Here is a 17,677-nt window from a genome sequence, read left to right on the forward strand (position 1 = left end):
TCACATTAAGAATTCTTTCATTCTAATTTTTGTACCAAGATATTTGTATAAAGAAAAAACAAGATAAAATCGACAGATAAAAAAAAAAACTTTATGTGATGAAGGAAAAATAAATAAAAATTTTATACACGTCCAAAAACAGCGAGATTTTCCACTACTGCTACAATCCCGCCACGTATAAATTTAATTTCCATATTTGCCCCCGATTGGCATTGACTATTTGACTGACTGATAGCCGCCGGAAGTCTCTGCCCGCAAAATTTCGATAAAATTACCGCCACGTCACCATCTTTTTACTCTCTCCGAGTGCACTCGGTGGTCCCTTGTCGGCCACCGAGTTCGATATCCGACTCGGCCACCGAACTGCAACTCCCCGCGTTTACTCCCGAAGGTGAAACGCCGCCGTTTCGTTTTTCCCGGCTTAGAATTCTCCTAAACGACAACATCCGACTCATCGGCGACCTAAACGACTGACCTGCCGGCGATTCGCCGAGTCCCGAGTCCTCCCCCCTCCCGAAACTCTCGTTCCTTCTCGGAACCACGATGTTCGACGGCTTTCTCCACGCCCCTGACGACGTCGTCTCGGAATTGCAACACTCCGAGCACAAATCGGAGCTCGGGCCCGGTTCGCCTCCGTCAGGTTCGCAGACACTAAGAACCACGTCGGGCTGGGTTTCAGACTCCGGGCTCGGTTCCACGGGGGCCCGGCAAAGGGGACACGTGGAGTGAGAATGGAACCACATATCAATACACTCGATATGGAAACTGTGCTTACACTTCGGAAGCAAACGCCCCGTTTCGTTGTCCTCGAATTCCGACAAGCAGACGGCGCACTCCAAAATCGGCTGCTGCTGAAACAACGCTGTCTGATCCGATTTCGACGAATAAACAAATACGGGGAGGGAGTTGAGGACGGAGGCGTCGAGGCCGCGGGTGGGGCCGGCGGAGAGGGTAGCGGCGTCCTCATGAAAGACGATGTGGGTGCGGCGGTTTCTGTGGTTGCGGCGGAGATGGCGGCGGCGGGCGCGATGAAGGTACCAGCGGGCGTAGAGGTGGAGGCAGACCATGAGGATGACGACGAAAAAGAGGATGACTATGGCGCTGAGCATAATCTTGCCGCTGAGGGCGTATCCCTGCGGGGGGTCGGGGCCGTACTGATCGGGCTGCGGGCGGTAGGGGTGGAGCTGCTCGGGCTGCGGGCGGTCGGGGTTGAACTGCTCGGGCTCCAGGCGGCGGCCCATGGTTGGAGCACAGGGAAGGTGTATGATGGTTAGTCTGAGAGAGAAATGGAAAGAAAGAAAGAATATGAAGTGGGTGTCATGGGTATGGCGAATATTAATAAAGAGGAGAGAGGAAATGTCGGGAGTTGGAGACTGAGGGGAAGGTTCTTGATACTTTCATTTAGCGTTTACCGCTGCTCTCTTTTTTCCTACTGATTACAATTTAATTACGAGTAATGTTATGAAAATTAAATTTGTCGATGAAGTTTTGAAAATTAAAAGACAAAAAAGTTTGATGATTGATTTATTACTTACATATTAATAAACGTGTTTATTCTTATTGGTGACATATTATTTAGTTGCAAATTTAATCTTCCACACAACAATAACAGTAATACAAGACTTCACTAGTGTTTTTCAACCGAAATACCAATTCCTATATAGCATGATATGGAAAGGTAGCAGAGGAAGTTGCTGTCAAACTTCAAATCTATTTTTAGTAATTAATAAATGTTTTTTTTATAATTTTAAAAGTTATCTTTTATTTTAAAATACTAATTACAACTATAAAAGGTAAATATAGTAATATATAATAGTTTAAACTTGACATATAATTTGTAAGAACAAAATATATAAAATGATGAATATGCTACATAAGCTTTCAAATTTAGATGGTCTAACATTACCTTTAATTACAGAAACAGAAAGAGAAACCCCGCGGCTTCTACTGTATTTAGTCTCAATTTTCAAACGCCTGCCAAGGTTGACGCGGAATTTACTGAAATGACTGTCTTGCCCCTTTCTTGTCTGCTTCTTAGAATTCCCCTCCCCCTCCCCGCCCTTTTGACAAAATAAATCAATCATTCATTTATTTATTTTAATAAGATTTGTATTAGTTTTTTTGCCCCGAGTTGATAGATGTTCCTCGCTCACAATCAAATGGGAAAACTCATATGAAAAAGTGGACTTTCGATAGACCCGTTTAAGATATTAACAAAAGCATATGTATCAGGATGCAGATATATCATTTGATTAGCGAACATCTTATAAAAAAAAATTATTTTATGAGGTTAACTCGTAGCATTTCCGTCACTGCATTAGAGAGAATTGGGAACTTCTAAGTGTACATAAAGCATCATTAGATATTGGTTCATTAGCTACATCTACATATAGACCAAAAAATGCAATCACTTTATATTTGATATTAGGAAGGGGAATTTCTATTCAAAAAGAAAAATAAAAAAAGTTGAAATAGCGTATGAAATAAGCCCAAAGACTTCCATGCCTTTCTAGACCAGCCAAATTTCCGACAAGTCTTTTTGTTAAATATCTACTTTTCTCGAAATCGAGGTTCTCGCAACAACCAAAGGCAGTATAATTGAAAAAGCGAAAACTCTTTTATTTTTTATTTTTATTTTTTTTTGGTGGGAAGGAGGATTTCTGTTTCTTCATTCCCGAGTGCCAATTCGATCTTGCAGTTGAGTTAGTAGTCGAGCAATGAACGTAACCTTCAACCAATCAACGCTCTTTACCATTCTTCTCTCTATCAACTGATGGGCACCATGCTTAGACCTAGTTTGGGAGTGAGGTGCTTAAAAAAAAAGCACCCATGAAAAAAAGCTGTGATGGTTTTAGGTGTTTGGTAAACTGAAAAAAAAAAGGGCTTATTTTGGAAGCTGCTGTGAGAATAAGCTGAAATCAAAGGAAAAAGCTGAAGCTGCTATTTGCAGCTTTGGAAAACTGGCTTTTTTTCAAAGCACACGGAGCTACAGTGCTTCTTTAATGAAAAAACCCACTATTAGACTTTTTTTTTTTTCCAAAAGCACTTTTACAAAAAAGTTTACCAAACACTCTGCTGATTTATTTCACAGCCGCTTATTCTCACAACAGCTTTTTTTCAAAGCACAGCAATACCAAACCAGCCCTTAGTTCTACCCAGACCTGTTAAACTTAGTAGAGTATATAGAACAAATTTTTTAGTGTGTCCGAAAAATAGGGCGATACGTCATATGTTATATATATAAGACCAACTCCAATGGTGGGGGATAAAGCTTAAAAATAAGTCTGAAATTTTTGAACCATAAACCAGAAATTGTTTTTCTCCACCAATAGTTATGGCTTAAAATTTTGGCCCGAATGTCCTTTCACTTGTATAATGACGTACTACGCATGTGTCCATGTTCTTGTGCACACTGAAAAATCTCTTGAGCAAGTGTTATGATATTTATAGGTTTGGTTATAGAAATGAAAATAATGGTCCAATACCGCCTACCACCAACAAAGCATGATATTGAAACTATTAAGAAACTAGATGTTGATAAATGGGGAAACACAAAGAGATGGATTAGGAGGAGATAGTATCCCAAGTTCCCAACTGGTCGGGATTAGATTTATAGTGTCTTGTAGATTGACAAGGATGATGAGATTGATATTGGATCGGTTCGGTCGGTGTGTTATCGGCATTCTCCAAACCAAGTGAGATTTGAATACCTCATATGGAGAATTTCATCATGTAGGTTTGTGTCGTTGATGAAATCCCTTTGATACAAAGGAGATTAGGGGGTTTCAAATTTGGCCCTTTGTACCGAAAAATTTATGGGTGAAAAAACTCAATATCACGTAAGCTATGCGACACTACTTAATAAACAAGCCAGAATTTCGTGTTCTTGTCCCACCCGCTCATAGTTGGTCTCACTCAACGTTTTTATGTCATATGTAGATTTTCACACAAAAGTGCTTCTTCCTAATGTGGAGATAAATTTTGCTTTCAAAAAAATCTTGCCAATTCTTGCTAATCTCTTCTCAATATTGGAATATATTTGTAACAAAATTTGAAATTTTACTAATCCACGTGTTATGATAAAAATTAACAACACAATTAATATTTATGAATCTAAAGTAATTGAGGGCTAGCATATACTTGGGGGCGTTTGGCCCATAACTCATCAAAGAATTTTGGGCCTTTCAGCAACCAAATAATATGGTGGAGTAAACTGGGCGGGCCTATTGCAGACCAGTGAGACAAATAGTAAACATGAAACTTACTTGCTGGGCTTTAGCAACATTCCTTCTGTTAAATTTAATTCACCAGAAAAAGAAAAAATCCATAACATAGTTTTTTCAACATAAAAATAAATGGATTTGTCCAAGGGAAGTTGGAGCTGGATTCAAAGGTCTTCATGATGTCATTGATGAATGTTCAAAAGTTGGTACGCATATTTCATTGTATTTAGCTTTGCTACATTTATTGGGAAGCTAACTTTGTTGCCGATGCTTTGGCTTATGTAAGACATTCTTTACTTCCATCTAAAAAAAAACATGAAAAACAAAAGAAAGGGAAGGCGGTGCTTGGTGGTGGTGTTATACTTATTGCTAATATTTTTTTAATGTGGACTTGTGTTTCAGCGGCAAAACACTAATCCTCACACTCACAACAAGAGTTTGATTCTTACTTTCTTCACTTGAAGTAGAAAAACTTCTTGCAATAAGATCTTTCACATGGAAATATATCGATCTCAGGAAGCGAGTGCAGCAACATGCATGCATGCAGTTGAAAAGCACATAACCAATTTGGTCGATCAGTCATCGGTCGAGAGAACTATTTGACAAAGGTTGAGTGGGATGCGATAACTACCGATATTCTTACATCCCCACGCCCACATGTGACCATGTACGTGATGTGAGCGAGTTTTTCTTTGTTCGCACTTTGAGGTTACATAGACAATTTTAATGCTGCAATATGAACCCCGTGGGGTTTGCTCTTCATTTTTCTTTTAATTTTGTGCACATTAAAATAGCAAAGATTGTATGGAGGTCATGTGATTTGGTTTCTATTGAATAATCAAAGTATTAAACTAAACATATGCATGATATATGGGTCTCCAAGATGATTAGGTTGCTTGGGGATTTGAGAGCAAAAGTACCTAACTTCTATTATTCTACCTTGTCACTTGTAAACTATACATTTCTCATTTTTATGATGCTTGTGAGTTGTGACTGTATTTTGACTAACTGTTTCTTTGCAAAAACTTTAGTTTTGGAGATTTCAAATTGACATATCTATGCCATTTTCACACCAATCACTAATTCGTTTGAGATTGATCTATATGTGTAGTAACATGTCGAAGTTTTTTATGAAAATAATTCAAGTATCTCATGAATAAACACTTGGAATTGCTTATGAAGAGACCTAGTAGTGTTCCATGACCTACATGCATTTTTGTTTTCTCTCTATTATTATAAAACGATGTTATGCACACTTTTAGCTATTCCAAAAATGTCTGTAAGATTATCAAACCGTTAGTAGGTTATGGTGAATTATTCCACACAAACATTTCATATTAATGCCCACTCGATTCGATTTAATTTGTACAATTGTGTAAACAATCAATGCGCATGGCCAGTTTTTCGTATAATACAGTGAAGTAGTTTATACATTGTTGGAGAGTGTTCTGAGTTCATAGATCACTTTTTTTTTTCTTTTCCTGAAATTGCTTTACAGATTCAAAAAATCCATTAGTACATTTTCTACTCTAAGAGAGTATATGTCTACTATTGTAAATTGCTTGCTTATAGTACTAAATAGCATGGAAGAGCCACTCAGCACAAGAATTCATATAAGCCTCAGAAATAAAACATCATATGCACCTCCAAAAAAAAAAAAGGAAAACTAATGAAAATGACTTGAAAACCTTGAGTTTTAACGATAAAGACAAAATAAAGGGTAAAATGAATAGTATCAAGATTGATTTTTTAGTGTAAAAATGTGGTTTTTCGTTAAAGTGAACAGTATCGGTAGCTTTTCGTTAAAGTTTCCAAAAAAATATTCTGTAATTTATTTGCTCTTACTAGTACAGTCTTTACATGGAGGCTAACCTTCTCTCTTTCGCTAAAAACACATAGCCCTAGCCTTTGGCTTGGGTGCCGGTGGCAACGCCCACCTTGCCCCCCCCCCCTTTTTTTCTTTCTCCTCCTTCCCTCCTGCTTTAGTTTTCTTCTGAGTTTTATTTTAGTTTTCTTTGAGTTTGGTGTCAATTTTCTATGAGCTTGTCTCGGATTTGGGCTTCATGCCCCTTCTTCAGCGTTCATCGCTGTTTCTCTAGCATTCTTCATCAGTTTTCACTACCTTTTGTTTTTTAGTTTTCCTTCCTCCCTCTCCTCTGGTCTTGCTTTTCCTTTCTCTCCATCTCCTATTCTTCTCCATCCTAATCTTAGTTTTGAACTCATTCACCACCATCCCCATTTCCCAGCCCTATCATACCTTCTTTTCCTTCCTCTCCTTTGCTCCCTCTCCTCTTCTCTAACCCATAATCATGAATTAGATCTTAGAGTATTGGACTTGGTCTTGACCCAAGATCCTACACTAACAGCCCACTACTAAATTGGCATATGCCGAAAATAGTGGGTGAAGTGTGACACAATTTATATCGACACAAGGTGTTTTACACACACCTTTTGCCCTCCCCACTTGTTACATTTGATGACCTCCTTTCCAGGTGTGGCTGCGGATGTGGTTCTTGGTGGATTGACCTTGCTGATCACTTTCGGGTCTAGGTTTTAGTTTGGGTGTTTTTTAATTTTAGGGCGATGGCTTACCTTGGGGATGAGCGGTTTGGGTTCTGCTGGTTGAATTTAGGATTTTTGTTTTGTTGCTGTTTGTTTTGTTGCCTAAATGTCTAAGTTTGTTTGGATCTCCCGCTGTATCTTTGGTTACAGCGACCTTTCGGCTTGGGCCTTTTCACTCCTTTTATCTCCCTCTGCTTATTTCCGATTTTGTGTTTCGTTTGGACTTAATCCATCCATCACAAATTGTAATTTCCCTTTACTTTAATGAAGTTTACTTTCTGAGAAAGAAAAAAGATACAATCTTTACATGCGTATGCGTGTGAAGGAGATTAAATGCACTTAATTAATAAAAAGGGAGCAGGATAGTGTCAATGGAATGGAACTTGGAAGTCTAAAAGGTGCACACAGCATTTACTAGGGTTTACCAATACCCAACTGCCATTACTCCCCCTTGAGCCCCCAAACCTCCCACTTTTCCCACTCCACTTCCCCCTCCACTACCTGCTCCCTTTGCTTTCCCACAAAGCAGATACCCCAAAAGCACTTAAAAAAACAGCAAAAAAACAGAGAGCAAAATGTCCAACAAGTCACCAATCTTTCCGATGCCACAAACCCAACACTTCAGCGACTATGGCTTCGACCCCCAAATCGACTACTTTCAGGTCCCATTTCTTCCTTCTCTCCCATCTCTCTCTCTCCTCTCTCACTCTGCAACAAATTTTAATCTGACCCATTTCTTTTCATGTAAAAAAAATGAAGGTTCTGGAGGACGCAAGGAGGCACAAGCGGGAGACGACGAGATCCATAGACTCCGTACACTTCAAGCTCCAAAAACCCATCTCAAAAGACGACCCCAAAAAACCCCACCACAAGAAAACCAAGAAGAAGCGCTGGTGGAAAAGCGCTCTGCTTTTCTTCAAATGGAACAAGCTGACAACCCACCACTACCACCGCGGCCCCGCCGGTGATGAAGATGTTCATCAGGCCAGGGCCAAAGCCTTCCGGGCTTCGATTTCTGGGCCGGTTTACATCACTGAGAGCAGAAGTGGGTCGAGCACGCCTTACCGGAGTACTAGCAGGCCGTCGTCGGGACCGCTCGCCGGAACAATGTCTCCGGCGAGTAAAGATGAGATGGGCATCCCTTACCTGAGCCTGAGGGAGCTTAACATGGAGCAGCAGCAACAGAGGAGCTCTACATCTGCCATGCCTATATATTTGGTTACTTAATTAGTAATTTGGGGTGTTTAAATTTTAATTATATTGTTGATCTTTTGGAGAGCCATATATATTTTAGTAATTGGTCTTCTTTTGATTAATTAAGTGGGATGCCAAATGGGGTTGGATTTGTTTGTCCCTTTTTTTGGTTTTGCAAACTGCAAAAGCGTTTGATCCTTTGGAGGAAAGTTAGGTCCTCCTTTTGGTGTTTGTTGTTGCTCACTTTTATTAAGTTGTGAAACTAATGAACCCCGCTTTGACTGAACGATCACTTTCCACTTTCCCATCTTTCGTTATCATGCCTATTAACTGTTAATCACTTCGTAATGGAAAAAGCTGTTTGTTAGTTGTATTGGAAAAAACTGTTTGTTAGTTTAGTTAGTTCTACCGAAAAAGCGAAAGCTAGCAACATTTTTATTTGGACTCATTCTTTATGTACCCATGGCACGAGTCGATATATAACGTGTAATAATACAAGTGGATGAACATTAAATAAGACATTATTTCTTCACTTATTATCACTAAACTTAAGACTTGATTAGAATTTCTAAAACGTATCAATTTGCCATTCAATTTGTTAATTTTTCGTTAAATGAGGCCACTTTCTATACACATAGAATGCATTGCTAAAAAATTCGACAGATTTTATTAGACTTCAAGGTTTGGAACTAAATTGAAAGTCGATAGGGCAAATCGAATTGTCATTGAGGAATAATGTTAAACATTTCCCATAATTTTAATCTAACAACAATTAAAAGAATAAATAATGAGTATGTTAATTATAATTTCTTTGGTTCAACTCCATTAGGGTCCCTCTCAACCGATTCAATCTTCTTGTTTGTCACCCAACTCCTCCAATTTTCCCATCATACCTCCAATCATGTTACCTATCGTGTGAGGTGGGTAACCCTTCTCATTAACTTTGTAAAAAATATTTAAATTAAATTATTAATTCTGAATTTCCCCCACAGTTGTTGTTGGGTATAACCTCATGTGCCATCATTAAAAATTTCTCGTTTGATAGATCTTATACGATATCATTTGTCGTTTGTTTATTGGAGTGATTAATTTCAGCCCCCACAAGAGGCCATCGTACGAGCCAAATCTCTTCGGCTACTTTCCCGTGTACGTGTTTTGTTTTGTCCCAAATATATGTAGCTAGCTAGTTTGAACTTGAACTCTTAAATGTCCATTATTCTGAAGTATGGATCCAACTTTATCAGTAAGTTTATTCTATTTAAACCAGTTTAGTTTTGTGAAAACGATCATGCTGCTATTTAGACGCACAAACTTGATACACTATTTTATGCATATGAGTCCCATACATAATGCTGAAGTTCACTTCTATTGGAGAGTATATCAGTGAGTGTTTAAGTGGTATTGTGTGTTTAAATAACATTATTGTGTTGAAAATAAGAATCAAATGTCAATATTAATGATTTGTTCTCTTCCCACTATCTAGAGCTTAAGTACTTTAAGTCATGACTTCGAATTTAAGATTGAGATATTTTTCATGTTCAAGATTCAAAATCTAGGTCAAGAGTTTTGATCGAGTTTCTAGGTCTCATACTCAAGGGTTGGGTTGGAGTCCGAAGTTTAGAGATGGGACATGTGTGACGAGTGAGGACTGTAATTTGATCTTAAAGTCTTTTCATGGATAATTGAATTTTAAAAATATGATGGGTATTATTTCTCTCGAGAAATTCTCATTCTATTGTTTAAATTGAAGACTAAGCGAAATAGACTTTCTCCAATACAAGATAGTTGCAGATGTTGATTCATCGGCTCAACGCAACTGGTCGATCGACAAAATTTATCTCGCATCGAAGAACTTCTAGCTATAAGAGCACTCATTGTAGTCTATAAAATTCCATCACCTTAAACTAAACACACCAAGCCATGTTTGAAACATTGAAGCACTTTTCTTGGTGAGTGAAGAGTAATAGGCAAAAATGGCGACGCACATCTTTTCATCTTTTGACTAGGGCAATAAGATGTGCAAGTACAATGGCTTAATGTGACCAAAAGATCATATGCCAACTGCCAAGCAGAAGAACGAGGAGATGGTCAAAGTGGATGGAAGGGAATGATGGATCGGTTTCATGAAAAGCAGAAAGGAAAGAGAAAGAAACAAGGCGCAAGGCTCCAAATTAAGGAGCGGCAGGCAACAAACAAACAACCACATCTCTCATGTGCCATTTGTTGTTTGGTCCGCTCCTCTCTCTGCAATCTTGTATGCAACTTAACCTGCTCACCACGTCATTTCGCTATCCGTATTAACGTGTCTCTGTCATTGGATTTGGGATTGGGGAGGATTTCTATGCACATGGATAGAGTTACCGTGTCTTTCTCCACCAATAATGTGAAGCAATTTTTCTTAACATTCTGAATTAGTACGAGAAATGAAATGAAATGCCATGGTTGAATTAAGAAAACAATACTCTTTTCTTACTTACCAATTTAATGAATATAAAGCATAACTATCCAATAGTTCACACTATTGAAGACTAATGTATTTAAGTTTTTGTCTATAGTGTGAATGCGAAGGATAAAATCTCACGTCAGTGAAGGATTAAACTTTTCAAGGGCTTGTAAGAGTTGAGTTACTCTATATTGTCAATTGATTTTATAGTGAAACCTTAACTTCCTTCACGGTATTATAGCCATGTTGGCCCATGTATGAAGCTCAACTGCCACAAGCACTCCATGTAACTCTTGTGTTGTCTATGTGTTTGGCTTGAAAATTCACCACATTTGAAGAAGTGTGAGAAAGTGTGAAGGATAAAGTCCCATGTTGTTGAAGGACCCAACCTTACAAGGATTTAAAAGGAATTGGACTACTATTTATCACTGTTCTAAAAATCCTTGCCTAGGGGCTACGTGGTTAGTCACCGGCCTGATTAATGTCTAGGCGTTTGAAAATTAAGAAATGGTACCTAGACCTTTTGCGATTCTCACTTAAACATAAAATAGATAACTTATATTTTGCATTTTATTTTTTCAATAAATTGTAAAAGACTTTTTGAATACCACACATTATATGTTTGTTCCTCAAGTTTTCATTATGTTCGAATACTTTATAATTTATGTCATTTTATTTTTCAATTTATGTATTCCAATAGAATTCTGTATTTTTAAGTATACATATGCATTTATATATACGATACATAATAAATTTACTTAAATCCGTTTGGTCCGTCTAAATTCCCGCCTAGCCACCTAGGCTCTAGCCTCCAACTAACCACCCGACTAACGACTAACATCTTTTAGAACTTTGTTGTTTATGTATTAATTTTATAATGAAACTTTAACTTTCACCATATGCGGCGTTGTCGACAAGAAATTTATTGCAACAATTGGAGTTGCTTACTGGATTGGAAGTAGAAGAGAAGAACCTCGGAGCCCAGCTCATCTTTTTGCTGGAGAGAGAGCAGCCTCAAAGTTTCTGGGTTTTCCAACTTTTCACGTTTTCATTTAATTGGGCCTGAATGGTAGGTTTAGATACAAAGGTTGCGCTATTTTTTTACTTATTTAAACAGCCCAAACGTTGTGTTGAATAGGCCCGAGAATGTGTATGAAGGGTATGAAACTGTCATCTCATATTAAACTAAAAGCTTCTAATTTTACAAGCGGTGGATTATCTTAGTGAATAAGATGTTTCCGTTCAATTCACTATATTTCAAGTTTAAATTCAATTAATAATATCGTTTGTGCTAGAAAAACCTCTCAGTTCTAATATGTTTACAAGGTTATTAAGCTTTCATGAAAGGGGGATATGAAACACTTGGGCACCGTTGGGTTTGCTTTTTCTTGATCTATTTGGTGTTTCCTCATCTTGTTAGAGTTCGACTCTCGTGTTGAGAAATTTTGGCTTCTCCTTTTCTTTTTGGCATTTGTTTGTGAGCAAGAATTTAAATATTGTTATTGGCCTATTTCTACACTAGTGAATTAAGGGTTGTCATCGCTTAATTGAAACACTCTTTTGCAATCTCATATTGATATTTGTGAAATATTATCGTCTCTGAATTAGATCTAGGCTATAAATCCGAACCATATAAATTAGGGTGCATTAAAAAAAAACTGACTGAACTACCCAAACCGCACTGATGGGTTGGTTCAATTTTTTTTTATTTTAAATTTTCGATGGTTAAACCGAACCGCATCGATCTTAATCGATTTGGCAAGCGGTTTTCAAAATTCTTCGGATGCTGTTAACCGAACCAACCCGCATATACTTATTTTATTTTTATAACCATAATTAATACTTGTAGTAATATAAATAATTAGTTATTTACGAGTTACTTTGTATCCACCACATAAAAATAAAACTTGATTATTTTAAGAGTCCCTTTTCCTTTCATTCAAAAAGTAAAAAGAAAAGGCAACATTTATGTGCCTAAAAAGCAGAGAGGAATGAAATTATGAAAGGAAAATAGGGTCAACATTTGGAGAAGGTAGTAGCTGCTCTTTGGTGCTCTCCTTGAGCTGCATCATTTGTGTTTTTCTTTGAGCAATCACTCATATTGGTTCTACGTTATGTAGCTTTTGGGAAAAGAATTTGTTATGTATTTTCGTCTTCACACAAATCGAAAACCGATCTAAATCAACCCACCATTGTCGGTTAACCGACCTTATCGGTTTTAGACCCAGCTTGGTCAGTTTCGGTTTGCAATTTTGGCCTAACTGACTAGGTTGGTGTTGACCCTAAAAACTACCAAGTCTATATGGCGCGCAGGTTGAGTAATTAATAAGTTAACTACGCCATTCGGTTGTGTGCGGGGTGTGCCAATTCGTCGACCGAGCTCAACCAGGGAGTAAAATGTGTTGATGTTGCGTTGAGCGCGTTGCTGATTTCTTGATCTTGCGACTGTGTCTAAGGAAGGAACACGTCTCGGCCTTCAGGTTCTAGAGCCTGAAGACAAGGCTGCTAGTTTTGCGAAGTTCAATATCAGATTTGGCTTTCAATGTGCCGAATGTAGTAACCTGGTAACACCTCACTTCGCCGAGAAGGCTGATGAGATGACCTCTACCAACAAGGATTTGAAAATCCTTGTCGACCGAGACTTGGATAGGTAATTAGTTGGTCGAGAAGCAATGTTGTTTATCCAAACTGAAGCTGCTCCTTGATCGGCTAATTCTACGGTTCCAGTGTTGTTTATCCAAACTGAAGATGTGTCGATAGGAAAAACAAAATAAAAATCTCAAGGTTGTTAAGATGTTTCACGTAAAGCGAGAGTTTATGCAAAGCAGTTTGTGTGTTGAATTGGAGGGGACTTGAAATGTTGCCTGTGACTGTGTATTTATAGTGGCTGTCTTTTGTCAAAACTTTGTAGAGCATCACTTGCTACGTTGACCCAGAACTTGTGTCCAACCACCTTAGCCGTCCAATATCTCCAAGATATGATAAAGACTATCTCCTAATTCTCCTTGAAAAGATAAATATATCTTTCCACATGCGTGACCTAACCAAAGGAATGCATCTTATTCCAACTAAAACTTCTCTTTCTCCACCATGTTGGTCCAGGTGCAACCATGCATGCATAATAAATTGTATTTTATTTGCAACATAACTTGATCACTTAAGAGATGACCTCATGACAAGATAGGAGCAAGTGCCATTTATCCTTCATGATTATTCGTGACTTTTCAGAATAAAAACCTAGGCTTATCACATCATCATCAGAAGCCTGGCCTATCTAGGCTTCTTCATGATCTATCCATGCATCCTAATCCTCATTTAATGAATTTCAAATTAATTTTAAATTCATTTCTGACTACTTGTCAATATGTCACCACCACCACACGCCAGACACCCCAAATCAATTTGAACTATACCACTTGCTTGGGGATATAATCCGCATCCTATCTATCCCGTTTAAGAATATGCCAAGATAATTCATATTAAAAGATAATTATTATGATAAAAACCATAATATTATCATTTAACAATAACAAAATTATCTTCATTTTTCTATCCAACGGTTGGAAGCTATGCTCACTCAACGACCTTGATTGCACGGGCCGATGATGTAATTTTGGGTCCAAATAATTGGTATGGTGTTGATTTTGGCCCAAAACCGTCCCAAACCAACTGGCGCCCACCCCTATTATAAATCTTAGGTTTCTTGAATATTTAGGATTTCTTGTCTTTCTTTGATATATTCGCCTCATATATATGTCGGTTCTGCACAACAATTTCTTGGTTGCCACTTCTAACATTTCCAAATACTCATTCATATATGCATAGAAACCATTTCGCCGGCCATAACACCTATGACCTATCAATAGTTCAATACTAATAATATGCCCACACACAAAGTGTGTGAATTTTTTTATTTTTGTTTTTAAAATTAAAGGAGAAAGGAAAAGAGTGAGATAAAACGTGAGAGTGGGGAGAGAGGAAGAGAGTTTTTCATATTTATATTTATTTTTATTTTTATTTATAAAATCACCTGTGAAGTTTAAACAAAAAACAAGAAATTTTTTTATTTATAAAATCATGTTAATACTCTTAATTTTTTTGTTGTTATAAAAAACTAAATAATCTTTTCACCATTTTTTAGTGGACAAAGAGAATTTTATTAATATTTAGTTAAATAATTAAAAAAATATTCCCATGCATATTCTCTCTTACGGCAAAATATAGAACGCACTAATGACTAATCACGATTAACATTAAAAGTCAAAACTCTATAATTAATTAATTATTCATCGTTTTAGGTCCCATCTCTACAGAACTAATTAGTAAATGAAAATCATCCATGACATCATGGATTTGGCTTCTCACATTTAGATTTAGGCCGCACGTTGTTTTTTAAGTTTGTGCCGGGATAATGTAACAATTTGTTCCCCTGGTTGGGATAAATTTCAAGTTTGTATTTTACACGATACATTCTTAATTCGATTTCTGATGTTGGTAAATTGCACGATGATGGTCAGGAAAAGCTGAAATGCCTATGCTTCTTCCTATCTCGCGAAATGGTGGATTGCCATGTCGCCACTAACTGGTCCTCTTTAAAAAAAAATATAACAATTAAACATATACTGTGTTGGCCTTTGCTTTTAGAAAAAATTACAATTCTTATTAGGATCGATTTGAGTTAGTATTTACTTTTTGAAATATTATTTACACTAAAGGGGAGGGGGTGAATTTACCCTCACAATGAGCTAGCAATATGCGGTTCAAATTTGCTTTTGGCAAAAATCAAATCTAAAATCTCTCATTTAGAAGTAAAGAAAAACTCCCCTAAATCGCACTATTAAGTAGCAGCATTGGTTTAGTGAGTTTGATTCACTAAAACCTATCTTTTGACCCAACAAATAAAAAAGTAAATGGAAATCACCGACCTTAGCTCCTTGTACACTGCATATTCTTTAACTTGATCGAAATCTTTGACACTAGCTCTTTAACTTTAGTGGGCTCTGATGTTCTGTGCAATAATTAGCTAGGAAAATAAAATATTCCGAGTTCTGGGTTCCACTCCCGTCTTCTAATTCTCGGAAGAGCGGAGGAGAGGCCGTTTCGTGAAACACGTTTACTATTTGTTCTCTCTTTCAGTTTGATTAGCAATTACGTTGAATAATACTAAGGAGATTAGATATTCATATTACGTTGGTATACCATTTCATATAGTAAGTGATGTACACAATCATCATGCAATGAGATAAATTTATTAATTGACGTCAGTCGTTGTATATACACATCATTAACCACATCAAATAGTACAAAAATGTGGTACAAAAATATATGGGAGATTTTGGATGCGGTCGTTAGTTGTGAATATTCTTTGATTGAAACTTTGTTGGTTTTTAATTTTTGATCAAGGTCCCTGAAATTAATGTGATAATTTATTTATATGTACGTTACTATATTTTTTAAATTAAAAATTAGAAATTTTAGTTGTTTATATAAATGAGATTTTAAACAAAAAAACATAATTTGTGGGATTAAATATTAAAATATAAATATACTATTGTGTGTGTGTATATATATACATGGGTATCAGAATTAACCAAAAAATTTATTGTATCAAAACATGGGTACATTCTTCAAAATCACAAAAAAAGAAAGAAAGATATTAGGCTTAATAACATTAGTAAATTTATTCGATTCAACTTGACATGAATACATTTTAAAATCAAAGAAAAAAAAATGTACCCATATAAGTTTAAAAATGGATTAGAAAAAAATTGAATAGATTTTATATAAAAAAAGGGTACATTTTACATATAACAAATTGGTATATTTAAGAATGAGTACATTTTAAGATTAAAAAGTTTTACAAGAATGGGTACATATAATTAGCATGGGTGCATTTAGCAAAATAAAAAGTACAAATAAAAAAAAATGGGTACAAATACAAATAAACTTTAAAAAATATGGGCCCAAAAATAAATTAATATATGGGTACAAATTAAAACTAAAAAGAAAATTGGTACAAGTTAAAAAAGAATTACAAATTAAAAATGGGTACAAACTAAAACTAAAAATATATGAAAAAAAAAATAGCCATAAATATAAATATACTAATTGTAACATTTTTAACATTAAATGAATATATTTAGAAATATAAAAAAATATTTTATTATTGAAATAATTAATGATGTTATTAATACAGAAGGACCTTGATCAAAAATTGAAAAAAAAGAAGATTTTAATCAATGAAGTAGTAAAAAAAAGGATGAGAACCTAATTTCTCCAAAATATGTTCTACCTAGCATTTTCCTAACACGTTTGATTACAATTTCTATGTGACCCGTCCTTCCTTTAGGTGGTCATCTTACCTTACCCTAGTTATTGACGGAATAATGGATGCATCATGCATGTTGAGTACAATGTATCTACTGCAAAATTCTAGTGATGGAGAAAGAAGAATAGCATCCTAGGTTGTTTTCAGTGAAATTTCACCTTTCCTCTCAATCTTATCATATAGATTGTCAATTACTATCAAAATACCAATCAAACACTTATTTGATGAAAAACATAGGAAGTTTTCAGTGTACTGGTAAAATTGATATAATAAACCTTGTGTTATAGTACAATGGTTGCGGGTCGAAAAACAATGACTCATTTATGTCTATTTTTTTTTAATTTTGACACGTGTCATAATACTTAATTACAACTTAACTCTGTTAACTTTTGATAAAGTGAAAAAAAAAAAAAAAATTGCAGAAACATAACTCCCCAGGTCTCCCCCAAATCACCCACCGGTTTACAGTTCGTCATCTAAATCTGTCGTGAATTCCAAATATCGTCGGCGTCACAATCGCAGTGAGAAATCGCCACAACCGATGCCATTTCCGGATTCTCATTTATAAATAAAGCAGAATACCACTAAACTATAGTGCTATGTGAAAAAAATAACAAAGTTAAAATTAAATAGTATGACACATATAAAAAAAATAAAGTGGAAGACATGAAAGAGACACGAACAACAGATCCCAACAGGATCTTCTTCGAATTCTTTTGGTGAGGGTTGATTCGTAAATCATGGTCGTTCATTGTACATTATACGCTTAATTTTTGTCAGGTATTGTTTGTGTTTAATTTTAAATAAAAATATTTAAAATAATTTTTGATTTTATGATGTATGATTCACGGATTCTCGGAATTCTCACGATGAGGATTCGGATTCCAGCAGATCCACAGCGCAGCCATCATACAATTGATTGGAAAT

General features: G+C 36.3%; 2 protein-coding genes across 2 annotated transcripts; one reads left to right on the forward strand and one right to left on the reverse strand.

Annotated features, from left to right (window-relative positions):
- On the reverse strand, positions 1–1,315 carry LOC126608361 (RING-H2 finger protein ATL2-like). Its single transcript, XM_050276239.1, has one exon. The coding sequence runs from the start codon at positions 1,239–1,241 to the stop codon at positions 294–296; it is 948 nt and encodes a 315-aa protein (XP_050132196.1). The 5' UTR covers positions 1,242–1,315; the 3' UTR covers positions 1–293.
- A 5,841-nt stretch (positions 1,316–7,156) lies between these two features.
- Positions 7,157–8,278, forward strand: LOC126608363 (uncharacterized). The gene is made up of 2 exons (XM_050276242.1): positions 7,157–7,447; positions 7,545–8,278. Exons 1-2 carry the CDS (start codon positions 7,361–7,363, stop codon positions 8,010–8,012), a joined length of 555 nt encoding a protein of 184 aa, XP_050132199.1. The 5' UTR covers positions 7,157–7,360; the 3' UTR covers positions 8,013–8,278.
- The last annotated feature ends 9,399 nt before the right edge of the window (positions 8,279–17,677 follow it).

The sequence above is a fragment of the Malus sylvestris genome, chromosome 16, assembly GCF_916048215.2.
Source record: "Malus sylvestris chromosome 16, drMalSylv7.2, whole genome shotgun sequence".
Taxonomy (NCBI): domain Eukaryota; kingdom Viridiplantae; phylum Streptophyta; class Magnoliopsida; order Rosales; family Rosaceae; genus Malus; species Malus sylvestris.